The sequence below is a fragment of the Ambystoma mexicanum genome, chromosome 10 (genome assembly GCF_040938575.1).
Source record: "Ambystoma mexicanum isolate Mex_15411 chromosome 10, UKY_AmexF1_1, whole genome shotgun sequence".
Lineage (NCBI taxonomy): Eukaryota > Metazoa > Chordata > Amphibia > Caudata > Ambystomatidae > Ambystoma > Ambystoma mexicanum.
This window is the reverse complement of record NC_090932.1, coordinates 69,628,980-69,643,760: the sequence shown is the minus strand read 5'-3', so window position 1 is coordinate 69,643,760 and position 14,781 is coordinate 69,628,980. Positions and strand designations below refer to the sequence as shown.

The following is a 14,781-nucleotide window of genomic DNA, read 5'->3' as shown; positions in this document are numbered from 1 at the left end:
CAGTCCATCAGGTTGCCCCCCAGGCTCTCCGTTGGGTGTGCCTCAAGTCTGTGGGGGCCCCAAGCTCACCTCGCGGGCCAGCCGGAGTTCCACTGGTGGAGGCACCCCCCGGGGAAGGAGGGGCAAGCGGGATCTGCCCACCTCTCACTTTGGTAGATCTTTGCGGTGCCTGGGGGGTTGTTACCGGGCGGGCATACGCCCCCACCAGCCTCAGGCAGGGGCCTCGCACCCAGTGATCCCAGGGCCTTCGGCGTCCTTTGTGTCCTCCGGGAAGGGAGAGGGGTGCTTTGTTCGCCGCGTGGTGGCATGCAGCGGACCAGGCCAGTATATGTTGTTGGTGGGGGCCCCTCCAAGCTCGACCCACTTTCCTGCTGTGTGGTTCCTTCTCTGGCGGTGGGGCTGGGGATCAGGCCCCAGCGGGGGAAGAGGAGGAGCGGTCACCCCTCTCGCGGGTGATCTGCGGCCCGATCACAGTGGGCTCTCCGCCCCGTGCCGGAGCGCTGGAACGCCAGAGCCTCTCAGGGCTGGCGGGCGCAAAGGCGAGGGGGACTCCCAACCCCGGAGCCGCAACCCCCTCTTATCCAGGGGCCGATCCGGGCAGACGCACCCACCTCTAGTTCTGTTGCCGCCTCCTCAGATGATTCCGATGGGCCCCCGCTCCGTGGGCCACTTCCGTGGGGGCCGGGGGCCTGCTGACGGGGGGGGGGGGGGGCGATCCTTCCCTCCCCGACTTCCTGATTTGGCGGGCCGGGGCCTGTCCCCCGGACTCGCGGCCACTCGGGTCTTCTGTGGCGTTCTTGCTGCGGAGGCCGCGGCACCGGTTCTCCGCACTCCAAGGGTCCTCAGACACCACTGTTTCACTCGGTGGGGGCCCCGGGGGTTCTCCACACGTTACGGCCCCCTCTCTTTCCACAGGGGGGTCTCGGGGGGGGGGGGGGGGGAGAGGGGGGGGGGCTCAGTCCCCATTGTGACCTGGCTTCAGGAGGAGCTTGGGAATCAGGCAGCCATTGCCTGTGCGCCCCCCGGTGGCCTCCCCGTATGAATCACTTTTACTCTCTAGAAATGGGTCAATGCACCCAAAAATTTAAAATGGGGAGTAAAAATACTCCCACCAAAAAATAGTAAACTGACATAAGTGCCTGTCGCCCTAGTTTCACCCATGCAGCTCTATGTATATGTGTAGACTAGTAGTATGAGTAGTGCCACAGCAAAAAGTACTAATTAATACTGGTTGATCTTAAGAGGTAAAATGTATCTTTTAATGTGTAAGAATAACTAGGTGCTAAGAAATATTTATTACAAAACATTTGTTTTTTTTTTTAGATGAACATGTTTTTACTCTAAACTCTAAAAATAAATCAGTAAAGTACTGCCACTTCAAAATGTTATTTGTAGCACTTCCTAGAGAATAAATGGTCACAGAAGACTGGTTTTGGAACAGGAACGTGATCAGGGGTTGCTTCTCTGTGAATGTGCATGGAAGGTTAACCTGTTTGGAGGAATTACATTTCAGAGAACACCTTCCACAACAATATCCAGTGGTAGGCAACCCTTTTGTTCATTATGAAGGCATAGATTCTATATTTTTCTACTTTGAAATAGCTCATAACTGGGGTGAAAGTACCTTGTTACGAGCAGGCTAACTCTCCTCTCTCGTAGCCAACCATGGGCTCATCAAGCCAGACGGGAATGGTGGCTACCAGAGCGCTCCTTACAAATGACCCCCTTTCTGAGATTTGCAAAGCGGCTACTTGATGCTCTACCGGTCTCCTTTTCAGACATTACTGTCTAGACTTCAATAGTGATTCGAGCAGCTGCCCTGGTGCAGCGCTAGGCTACTTGCAGGTTTTGTGTTTCTGAGCATCGACTCCCATGAGCCCTCACTATAAGCATTCGTGATCAAGCTATACATTTGTGTTTCTTATTGCAGTTTCTCCATCCCTCTCTCCTGAGTTCATCTATCACATACTTTGGGGATTGCATTGCTATTCTGCTCAGCATGTATGGATAATATTGATGATCTTGTGGTGCATAGGACCAAATGAGTTGCTCATAATCCTAGTTTCATGTCATCAATATCCTCCTTAAATGTATAAACAAACAATGCTTTGCTCCATTAACACGAGGAAAGGGATTTGAGAAAGGGGGAGAAGTCTCTGTATTTCAGGCAATGCTATGCAGACTGGGCGCTATATATTCTGTGGTCTCTGGAACACCTAGGCAACCTTAAAGTGACGGCTCTTTTACCCAGCTTGCATGATCTTCCCAAACATTACTTTGCTTTACTTTTTCTCTTTGATGTAAAGTATCAAAATCATTTGGAAAAAGTGGTGTGGTTTTTTGGTGGTAGGTCGGTTAGTTGCATTAACCTTAAAGCCTGATAAGCTTGCATTTGTCTATTATGGAATGTGTTTTTGGACTACTACGTGTTCAGAGATCCCCACTGAAAGGATTCTGATGAAGATGTCCTTTATAGAGCATGTTGAATACAAGTAAGAAACCTTTCCTTATGTGTCTGTAACTTTGCCTTTGCAGCCTTAAAACATGACCTGCGTGTGTAACCCAAGAATAACATATTTACAGAACAATGATCCTCTTTTTTTGTATTTTCTTCAGACCTGAAGATGGTAACTCCAGAATGCAGGGTCAACGGTAATGGCCAGTTCCAAGGAAACGCACTTTACAAAGTCTGCATCCCTCTAGCTGAGGATAGACTTCCCCCGGATGGATCGGCATCAGCCCCTCCATTTGTCCCATGCTCTTCCAAGGACCCCCTCTCTCCTGTCAGTGAGATGAGCGTGAGCACCATGACCAGCCATAGCGATGATCCCTGGGCCGGCAGTCAAGAGGATGCTCAAAGTGAGGTTGACGATGGGCCAGAATATTTGGCTATTGGGAATTTGAGCCGAAGGAGGCGGACTTCCAGCCAGTGCAGCAACAGCAGCAGTGGGAAAAGCAGCGTCTCTAACCTCTTCTCTGACAGCAGCTCCCAGAAACCAGACTCTGTGGGCCTAGGTAGCTCTGGTGGCAAGAGCTCCTCCCTGCTAAGCCTTCTGCGCAGGTCGAGCTTCTCTGAAGGACAATCTTCCGGGAACCAAATTGGTGTCAAGAAAAGCCACACCCGCTCGCACTCGGACACCAGTGTCGCTTCTGGGAGATTTCAAGGTAATTGTGGCATGTGTTAGGTCTCTGAAGGTTTTTAGAATGCCATGTCTAGGTTTGCCAGATACACTGTAAAGGCGTACTGCATTGTCTCCGGATTGAGGAGTCTTTCCTGATTAGGCCACCATTGGTTGCACTTTTTGAGCCTTCATGTAACAGATGATTCATTCTTGACCACTGCCCAATTAGTCCTCTTTGCACTTAAGTAAAATTACCCTTAGATATAACGCCAGGTTAGCAACTGTCCAGGAGGCCTATGTGCTGTACCTTCTCATGGCCTTGCAGTTGATATGTGAGCAGAAGGCTACATTTGGGCAGTTTTCTACGGCTGCTACCCTTTTTCTTCCTGTGTTACAAATGATTGGGTGTATTTGGCTACACATTGGTTGCATTTTTAATAGTACTAACTCCTAATTCATTTCTACCTTATTTCAGCCCTGTGAGTCTTGCAAACCCACAAACCCGCATTTCAGTTTTTAGACTAAGCCCAAAAAGCAACCCTCCTTCCACCCTCTGTGGATTTGGTCGTCTTTCATGCTTCAGCAGCATTCTGGTTTATCCTGTGCATATGAATAGTGCCTGTCACCTGATATCCTAATCATATGCACCCTTGCCACGGGATGTGGTTTCCTCCAGGGTATCTCTAGATGAGCACCTTTGCACGGCCTTGCTGGGTTTTTATTTCATTTAAACAGACTGCCCAGTAATTCAATTCAATTTCAGCTGTTTTCCTTATGATGCTAAGCGGCTGCCATCTAGGTTGCATGTTGTAGGGGACTTTTGTCTGGAACCAGATCTGTTCTCAAACCTAGAGACTCGCTCTAGCACGAGAGGAGCAGGTGATTTACTGCTGGGTGCACCTTTGCCTGAGGGAGGGAAGTAATCCTGTGAGTCGTCTTGTCTAACCTCATCCTCTGTCTCTCCTGCTAACCCACTGTCTTCTTTCCTCACTCTCTGCTGCAAATAGGAGGTTGCAGGAATATCAACGTCATATTAGAAGACCCCATTGCAGGTTTGGCAAACCCTCATCAGCCACATTCCTCTTCCCCCTTCCATTCTCCAGTTTTTGTTGAAGCAGCTGGTGGCATTAAATCTTGATAACCAGATTAGTGAATGATTGTCACTGAACAACTGTTTACCCAAAGTGACCACACACAAATAGTGGGCTTATCATAAACGCATCTCTTCCATATGCATATTAATTACATGATGGTGAAATTAGCATGTATGTTATATTTCCCTTGGTAGTATTCTGCATGTCACAGGCAACAGTACTCTTTATTGGACCAACATCAGGACTAAACATGTAGACTGTTGTCTGGCGTTGAATCTGAGACGGGGACCTTAAATAAACCTAATAGGGCCAGAAGGGGATTTCTATGTTTCAAGTGAGTTTCGGTGAGCATGCTTGCAAGCCAGAGGGGTGTCCTTTGCAAGCAATGCACGGTTACGGATTAAACAGGACAGTTAACTGTAGTCTCGACACAAAGATGAGCACCATGGGTCGTGTTGAAAAAATTGGGCTGTGTGTAGGATTTGGCAGGCGAACTGAGCAAAACATATAGTGGTGGATGCGTACAAGATTCATCTGGGTGTTGAAACATTCCTCGTAGTGAATCATGAATCTGATCTTGGTCTGGTGACTTTGCGTTCCCTTAACAGTGATGTCTATGTAAGGTGTTCAAGTAGCCTCCCTTCACTTGAACTGGCTGTACTATAGTGCTGCGCTATTGAAATGTTGTCATAGTAGGTTTGCAATTCAAGTGAGCTGTTGTGTCCTTCTAGGCATTTTTATGCATTGTGTGAAGTATACCAATGGCTTATGTACTTATTTCCCTGGAAATTTGAATGTATTGATAGTTTTCTGGAAACTGTGTTTTTTGTCAGATTTTGCAATGATTTCCATTAAAGGTCTCTTATAGTTCTAACTTGAAGTAGCAGAATCGGGACTATGCTTCTAAATATCATGGCTGCCCTGTTGGGTGTATATAGGCCTCAAACGAACTATTGCTGAGTGATTATAGGCTCTTGGCAGGTAAGCAGTGTCTGCATGTGGAATATTGAGGACAAGTGTCCTTTTATGCCTGGCTCGTAGAATGGAATGTGCCGATGGTGAAAGGGCCTACCATGTAAAACGGAAGTATGCAGTCACTCTTTTGTTATGATTCATAGACCTTTTTATATGCCTGTGAAATTTGGTAGCACCCTTAGTTAATCTGCATGTAGTGGATTTTTCTAAAGCTAATTAGAATTGTGTTTTGTGGACCAAACGTTACCCAGCATCTTTCAAAGCAGGTTGTCCTTTGTTCCTACCGCCCTTGCTTGCCACCTCTCCTGATTGGAGGCATTCATGAGGTCTTCAGATTGTATCCCTCATACTTTGCTCTGGACCATGTTATCTATGCAGTGCCTCATGGGATCATCTAGATGATTGACAAGCTCAGTGTCCACAAAATCTTCTGTTATATTGGTGTGTTCGTGAGAGCTTCTTGATTGGTCAGTAAACCGGAAATTAGACTAAATGGTGTTTTTCTGTGCCCTCTTATATGGAGAAACTATAGTATGTGCGCCAGTCGCTGTACGGCCACCAAGGAATATAACATGGAGCCACCTGAAAAAAAGCAACTGAAGGAACAATTTGTTTTAGATGGCATAGTTTAATTTGGGCACATGAAAATGCATGCAGAAGGATAGCATCATGAGTGAAGTTTTAATTTTTGACATTACATTTTGTTTACAATGTTTACTACAGAAGGGCTTGATTGAGAATTCGGGAGCCTGCAACTCGCGCCACCCTTTGTGTCATGGAACGCATATTGTCAATTATTCTTGTAAGAATGGCCAGTGCATATGCTTGGCTGCCTCGCATAGTTTCTGAACGCCAAGGATTCGGCCGATGTTTGTAAGCGAGAGTGATGTGTAGTCTATCTGCTTGACCTTGTATTTCTATCTGCTTCAGATACACCACAACACAATGCAATTAATTTGTTGATGTGGCAAATTCGCAAGATTGAGACATGGCAACTGACTGTACATCCCACCAAAGCCTCTTAGTGAGGGGCAGAGGAATTGGAGTAGAAGAGGTGAATGTAATGGCATTGGAGGCATAGAAGAATAATCTTAGTGTAGTGGGAAGTTAGGTTGTAGTTGGGCTCTTTGTAGTGGCAAATTCTTCAAGGCAAGCTTTTGTCGCATCCTTAAGAAAATGGAGTGGAGGGTAGTTGTTGGCCATCACTGCGGGCATGAATCAAGGAGTAAGATGTGAGTGGGGAGTTAGGGGTTAAACTAGCAAAATAAGTTGGCAAATGTCCATGTGTGGATTCTTTTATTTTTAAAGTTGAAAAATTGGACATGAGGAGGATTTCATACAAGTTTACTACAGATGATTTGCAGTAAAAGTGGAGAGAAAGAGGGATAGGAGAAAAGGTTTGGGTTAAGTTGAGTGGATTTAGGATTTGAGGAGATTAGCTAATTGATGAGTAGTTATGTGGGAAGGTAAGTGTCTCCAAATCGTAGGATTTGGTATAACTCGAGAGAACGAGTGTGGGAGTTTGAGGGAGCACTGCATTTTCAAAGGTGAATTTGCATTCTGGCCTTCAAATCGAGGATGACCGTGGTCATCCAAGGCTGGGCAGATTGATGGGGAATAAGTGGGATTTGTAGCAGAAATGTGTTAGCGGTGAGGGATAAAGTGAGAGAAGGAAGTGATCGATTATTCCACAGAACAGATGTCCAGCACACCAAATGGCAGGAAGTTGTACCAAAGCGCCAATTATGTGAGGAACGGCCAATTGTTAATTTCACCAAACTTTAAAATATTTTAATGACTTCATAGAGAACTTTTTTTAATTCAAGACAAATGATCTAACTGGAACTTTGTGCAGCCTTAGTAAAATCAGCATCGATGGGTATCCTTGTTACTAGGATAATAAGATTTAGCAATACGCTTTAAGCACGCTCTCCTGCTGGTGTCCTGCTATGTTAAGAGTTTACAGTCCCTTGTTAAATTGGTGATTTCTCTCTCTAAAAAAACATGATTGGGTTTAAAGGCCATTGCATGAATCGCAGGAGAAAGGGCACAGGCTATCTTTAGGACTTCCACAATAGCCCACCTGCACTCCCAAGGTTGACTGCGAAGCTTACCCACAGAGGACTTTAGGGCGCTTTGTGCAGCGCTGGAAGCTCAGGTAGGGCAGAACTTAACATGCTGGTTTGATCCTTTTTGGGGCCTCCATTGGTCTCGGAATTGTGCATAATTTTATTTATTTTTAATTTTTTTTTGTACTAAGTTATTGTTTATATGCATATAATGGATGCTTTTATTTGAGAGCCAAACTAGAAAAGGAGTGATGGATGCTTTTATTTGAGAGCCAAACTAGAAAAGGAGTGAGAAAACCTAATGGAAAGTGGAAGTTGATTCCAATATTTTGGACCTAAAAGTGAAAAGTAAGAAAAACGAGACTGGGTAGTGATATGAAAATACAGAAGAGGGGGAGCCAGTCCATGAAGCATTTAAATACAATCCAGAGAACATGGAATATAAGGCAGGAGTAAGCACTGCCAAAGAAGAGCAACTAAAGAAGAACTAGTCGCAAGGAGACGGGCCACAGAGAACCAGACTAGAAGAATTCTAAACAAAACAAAGTGGAGCACGATGACAGGCAGGAAGTGTAAGTAACAAAGCCGAGCAGTAGCCTAACTGAGAAGGAATGCAGGAGGAAATACGTTTGGTAGGATGAAAAGAAAGAAGTGAGCAAACATTTGACACACCTTATACAAATGGAAACTGCATCAGCAACCAATATGAGAGATGTGTAATGAAAAGGAAAAAGAGGAATCTAATATGGTTCCCAGATTACTGGCAGAAGCAGTGAGTGAGAGCAGAGGAGGACACAAAATGGAAAAGGGAAGCGGTGGGGGAAGAAAAGAAAAAACAGGAAAGAAAGGCACTTAATTTTTCAAAGGATTAAGACGACGTTAATATACAAACCCTGAATGAGTAGAGCAGTGGGCCGAGAAAATAAAATGGATGAGGAAAATGAGAAAATTCCTCAGCACTAAAATTATCTGATAGATAAAAGGAAGAAATAATAGCAGAAGAAGCTTTGCTGTATATCATACTTTTGAGAACTTTCATTTTCCCCTGGGAAAAGGGGCTCAGCCATTCAGTTTGCTGGAAACACTGGCGTGTACTGCCAGTGTACTGCTCGCACTTCGTCAGCCAACTAGGCCTCTTTCTGGGCACTGACAAGTTTAATTTTTTTCCCCTCGCTTTCTTCCCTTGCCTCCAGAATCCCCTCATCGGACTCCCCAAGACATCCTACTCCCCTTCCTACCGCTGGACCAGAGCTGTGTGCTCTGGTTATGGCTCCCTGTCCTCTGTGCCTGCTATAGTGGCCCTTTTCTATTTACTATGGTGACTGCCATCTTGTTTTTATTTTTTTCCACAGGAGATTGGGCTTGCACAATACACATGATGCCAGTCTCAAGTGAAATAAAATTAAACTATTCGCACCGCGGATGAAGCACCAGGTTGCGACCATCACGCCCTTGCCGAAGGGCATACCAGGGCCGGTAACAGCCCTGATCCCTCGCCATAGGTTCGGCCTGGTGGGCCGTTACGTGCCCTGGTATTCCTGGCCCCCACAATTACAGGTGATTGCTATATTTCCATAAACCTGTGCTGCATCTATAGCTTGCAGTATGTTGTAGACTTAATTTTGAAAGTGGATGGCGATAACCTCGCGCAGTTTCTTGCTGCAGGAGGTAGAGTTTCTCCTTTCCGTGATGATTTTGAACATACTTTCCCCAAGTGGGATTCTGTTCTGATGCGTTGGGTAGTTTATTTGCCTTTACTACCTTACTGTTTCTGCTTAACCTACAGAAAGAGTACATTTTAAAATGTATGCAATGGACGTTCGTATTGAAAAGGGTATTTGCACCCCCTGGGACCAGCCCTTTTTGCAATAATACCCTATTACACCCCATACAGGTTCCCCATGCGACGGTAATGAACGCACCACTGGAGATATAACACCTTCAGCATAAATGAAGCATTTATTAGACATAAAGTATAATATAACAACAGTACATGTAGCAGTGATTTAGAAATTATGGAATTCAAGTTAGAGAAATCACACATCATTAGAACAATAGTCTTACGTTCCTTGTATGTTATTATTAGCGCTGGAGGACCCAGGTCATCTAAAACGAACTGCTGCTCATCACCAGGTGTCATTCCTCAGCCAGCTCTATAGATGACGGCACCACAAGGAGCCGCAGGGGGCATCACTACGCTCGGGGCACATGCTCCACGGCAGTGAACGGACGAATCTCCCCCCTGAGTCATGTGTGCATGCATTCTTGTACCGGTGTGCCGTCAATCAGCATGACACACTATTCTCGAACGTTTTCAGTGCAAAAAACATGTCCACTGATGGAAAAACCCAACTTGCTAACTCTCCAAGACGCTTCTCCCCCTCCCCCACTCACCCTCCTCTTGGAGCCCATCTGCCACATCAGGAATGTTTCTTATCAGTGTGTGCCAAGACATACCATTCCTTCTCATGCTAAAGAGGGCCCGTTTACCAGCGCGATGGTTGCAAAGAATATTCCAGGAGAAGCTTGAAATAATATATATTACCATTAATCCCTAGTGGGCAAGCTTTACCAGCCCTGCGCTTTGCTAGGTAGTGTCATAATGCTTCAAACACTGATAGCTACTAAACTTGGGCCTCTGCCCTGCCTTTCTATGCACAACGTAACCTTCCATCCCTTTGAGGCCTGCACATTCAATGTATCTCCTTATGCTACTAATGTAACACATTACTAATTCATCTATAAAGAGCTGTTTCAGCATTTAGCACATACTTTGAATAATCTATTAGTCGTGTTAATGCAGCCCTCTAAGGACCTAATATGTGATATGGTTAGCTCAGCAGGGTACTGCACCCGCGAAATTGCACCGCCTGTTCCACTACAACGTTCCATTAGTGTGGCTGTACCTCGTATCTACCCCACTCCTGCCTTTGGAGTATAGCATTGACCTGCTACCTTACGTTTGATTTTCCTGATTCTATAAACAGTCCAGAAAAGAAGTAGCAATTATCCAAAATAATTGGCATAATGGATAGTTCAGCAGCATTTACTTTGTTTTTTGGGCCCCCAAGAAAGTTTCACAATAAAGGCCCTGTGTTTATGGCTGGGACTGCCCCCTTTTTTGTTATGCTCCAATAAATTGTGACCTTTGGTTTCTAAGATGTAAAATATGGTCTGTCTATTATTGGGATAGCAAGGGTATGGTCTAGAGTCTGTTACCCCCCCCCCCCCCATGGAAGAGGGGTGGGGGGCCAATGGGGGCTGACACCGCTATGCAATTCATGTAGGAGTCGTTGCACGGGAAACCCTTGTTTTCCAGTTGGCCTGGGCGGATTTGAACTATATAGTGGTGGTTTAGCTGCAGTGTAGGGTCAGCCTGTGGTTCAAAAACGTAGGCACACGTAGAAGGCACCTTTTTAAAAAATAAATTGCCCAGTTTGTGTCTGTAGTGATCGGTTCCTGCCAGTGGAGATGCCGGGTTGGGTTCTAATGAGTGGAGTTCTGATTGTGTGCGAGTCCGAAGTTAATTGTGTTATGTTCCGTGAACTGCTGGTGTTCTCATCAATTAAAACAAACGTGTTGCAGAAGTGCCTGCATTTTACCAACCGTAGCAGACTATGGGAAGTGCAGCTTTAAAGGCAAATTCACATTCAGTTTTTCACAAGTGTTCCTTATATTAAAATGTATTTTAGTGGGATGAAAACAAGGGGTTGTGGCTGTTTGGGGAAATGTGTATTAAACGCCCAGCTGTGATCTGGTTCTGCGGCCACCAGCGTCCCTGCATCCTGCCCAGAGCCATTTGACCGCTGCAGGTTTCAGTGGAACCATGCATGGCGCGGACATCACTTGCATGGAACCCTGCATGCTACATGACCCGTTCATTCATTCATTCAACGAGAGCTTTCAGCAGGGTTTCAGATCACATCTTGGAAGAGTAAGCCATAACTTAGGCCTCTAGGTGCGCAGCGCTGCTAAGAATTAAAAATAAACAACATTCCTTGCCTACAAATGTTAGTCACGAGGTTTTTTGGCAGTCCGCATTCAGCTTTCTGGGGGCAAATGACCGGGATATTTGGTCTGAAGGCACAGGTACTCTTCTGCCTGCCTTCTGAGTTTTGAAAATTGGTCAAAGACATTCAAGGAAAATGAAAAAGAACATTAGCAAATTACAAATCCCTCCAAGGCGCCCAAATGAAGCCATATTTTAAATGTAATGCAATTTATAAAAGAAAATATATTTTAAAAAGGATTTGGCTTCCAAACTCCAATTGTAGGAACTCTGGGTGTAATTACAGCCATAAAGGGCTTGACTGAAGTATTGGCTATTTGAAAGGCATTGCATCAGATCGCTGCTAAGCAGCGCCATGCAATCAATGTCCTGAACCTATGCTGCCCCTTCTTTTATCCAACCATCCAAGCTCCATCATCACTTGTGCAGGACTGGATGAAAGTGAGCAGCGCCTGGCTCGTTGGCAGAATGCCTGGGGCTAGGGACACTGTCACCCACCCGCTACTAGGGTGAGTAGGAGACCGACCTAGTGATGGGTGCTTAGCGTGGATCTGGGCGATGGCACTGGAGATCCCGAAGCAGGCTCCCACAACCTTATGACACCCGTGCTGCACTGGGAAGATGCTCTTATTTCTTACTCGCTTTTGCATGAACGAGCGTTTGCTGCTGGGTGATTGGTCCGCTGCAGGCATCAAAGTTGCTGGTGGAGAAACCATGGCCGGGGTCAACTTCAGAATGATCGCTTCCAAGTGGTTTGTCACCACCATTTTCTGTAAATAAATGTTCAATCCCATTTGGCATGCATCATTCTGATAGCCTGGTCCTACTTTCGGAGCATTCAAGAGAAGGGTGGATTTATTGTACTGCTTTAATTAAAATCGCCACATTCCACAGTGACATGGAAAATACTTGTACCTGGTACCTGCACCTTGCCTCTAGGTCTAGTAGAAGTTACAGCATGGGAGCAGTCCCCCCTTTGCCTCTAGGTCCAGTAGAGATTCTAGCAGTGGGGCAGGCCACTCCATGCTCCTTGCCTCTAGAAGTTACAACGATGGTGCGGCCCGCTCCTTGCCTCTAGGTCTAGTAGCAGTTATAGCGATGGTGCGACCTGCTCCTGGCACCTTGCCTCTAGTCTAGTAGGGATTCCAGCGATGGGGCAGGCCACTCCATGCTTCCTGCCTCTGGGTCTAGTAAAGGTTCCATCAATGGTGAGGGTAGAGCAATGGTGAGTTCAGTCCTGTATGAAGCCGTCCATACCGCACCATTCAGCCCCTAGAAATTTAATTTTAATTATTTTGCTAAAAGTTAGGCAGGATCTGCTGGGTGCAGCAGTCCATACAGGGGTTCTAGGCAGATACTGTATCTATATATATATAATATATTATATATAATTTTTCAAGTGTGCATGTAGCATGCTATTGTCTTTATTTTAGGTACTATCGTGCAGCATGTATTATGTTATGACTGATTCAGTGACTGGCGTGTGTTGCTGGTCGCACACATGCCATAGTATGGTGCAGGACCGATCCTTCATGCCCCCCAGATGTTTGCGGTTTCCTGGGGTGCTCCTGTTTTGTTTTCATCTCCCTATAAATGCCAAGACACATGCCTAATGCAGATCTCTGTATTTGTGTGTGCATCTGCACTTCTTCATACAGAATGCAATGGTGATTTTCCGAAGAAGAATATTGGCATGTCCTGCAATGCGGAGAGCAGCCAGGTCAACGCCGCACACTCCTACTACAATCAACGTGGTGAGTAGTGACTATTGCGTGCTTTGCCAGGCTGTTTGCCTTGTTGTCTTTATTTGTTTGTTTTATTCACTTGTAATGCGCACCAAACCCAAAGGTAACCGGGCGCAAACATTACATAATATGCAAGTCTTGAAGTTACATGGTTACAGATTATAAGCAAAACGGAATATATACAAGGCAGTAGTAGGTCACAAAACTACGCAAAAGGGAAAATGTACAAATGGGCAGCAGGACATGGAGTATATACAAACAAGGTGGTGTCGGGAGTCTACTATAACCTAGTAAGAAACTAGTTGTCGGAAGACTTCAGCAGATTGATATAGTTGGATCTGAATTTGAGATAAGGCTGCTCATCTCGTAGAGGATGTGGCAATGAGTTCCATAATTGGGCCGCTCAGACAGGGAAGCTGCCGCCCCCGGCCTTAGCCAGCCTGAATCTCGGTATGATAAGGCTATTGACATTAGTAGTTCTTGACGGTCGGGTGGAGCTTCTCTTTAGGAATCTATCTGTAAGATAGCTCGGTGCTGCATTATTCAGAGCTTTGTGAGTAAGGGATGCAACTTTTAAGTATATTTTATTTTGGGTAGACAGCCAATTATTTTGGCGCCTTATCTTAGATATGTGTGATCTTTTAGGCACGTGGAGAGCTGCTCTCAAGGAATTATTTTGTAGGATTTGAATTCTGTGGGTGATAAATTTGTTAGCACCGATGTATAAGGCATTACAATAGTCGAGCTTGGACAGAATAAGGGCTCTAGCTAAGATAATGCAATTGTCAACTGAGAGAAAGTGTTTACCTGCTCTAATGAGCTTACATGTGTAAGCTGTGGCTGATGCCAGGGATTTCACCTGCTTAGCGAAGGAGAGGTTGGAGTCCAGGTAAAAGCCAAGTGTCTTCACCTCCTTGGCCACCTTGATGATATTGCCATCAATCTCAAAAGAGGTGCAGTCTTGGCCTAATTTTTTAAGATTAGAGTGAGTACCCAGGATGATTAGTTCTGTTTTATCATCATTCAGGCATAAACTGGGTGATGAGATACAACCCATTTACCAAGGCCAAATCCTTGTTGTAATCCCCAGAAAGTGGGAGGAGAATCTGGGTATCATCTGCATAGTTGGTGTAGGTTATACCAAGATGGTCCAGATCATCAAAAAAGGGCTTGGTAAATATGTTGTATAAGGTGGGGGAGACACAAGAGTCCTGGGGAACTCCGCACAAAATGGGGATTGGGTCTGCCGCTGCCGCTGCCGAAGGGGAGAACACCCTCATAGTCCTATCGCTAAGGAAAGACTCAATCCAGGTTATAGCCTCTTTGGAAAAATGTGCAGCTGAGTCTAGGTGGCGGCAAAGGACCTTGTGGTCGACCAGGTTGAATGCAGCCAAGAGGTCAAGCAGTAGAAGGGCTGTTTTACCCTCGTCTTGTAGCTCATCTATTTGTGCCTTCAAATCGATGAGGGTAGTCTCAGTGCCATGTTGGGGTCGGAATCCTGATTGACGTGCTCCTAAGAGCTTATGTTTTTCCAGGAATTTTTTTATTTGGTTATAGTGAATCTTGTCCAGGATTTTTAGCAAAAATGCGACTGTCGTGATGGGATGGTAGTTTGTAGGTATAAGTGGGTCTAGGGTTTGATTTTTAAGCAGAGGCAGTACCCAAGATTGTTTCTGGTTGGTAGGCACGGTGCCCGGTGCGAATGAGGCGTTGATGAGTTTAGATACAAATGGGGCGAGATCTCTGGCAGCATCTTTTATAAGCTGG

At 45.6% G+C, this 14,781-nt stretch overlaps 1 protein-coding gene across 4 annotated transcripts in view; it reads left to right on the top strand.

Moving 5' to 3' along the window:
- RUBCN (rubicon autophagy regulator) overlaps window positions 1–14,781 on the top strand; it is a 438,544-nt gene that overhangs the window by 240,312 nt on the left and 183,451 nt on the right. For all 4 annotated transcript variants that reach the window (XM_069617528.1, XM_069617527.1, XM_069617526.1 and 1 more), the window contains exons 7-9: window positions 2,617–3,165; window positions 4,130–4,174; window positions 12,928–13,023. In XM_069617528.1, coding sequence (XP_069473629.1) covers window positions 2,617–3,165; window positions 4,130–4,174; window positions 12,928–13,023 — 690 coding nt within the window. The remainder of the gene's footprint in view (window positions 1–2,616; window positions 3,166–4,129; window positions 4,175–12,927; window positions 13,024–14,781) is intronic.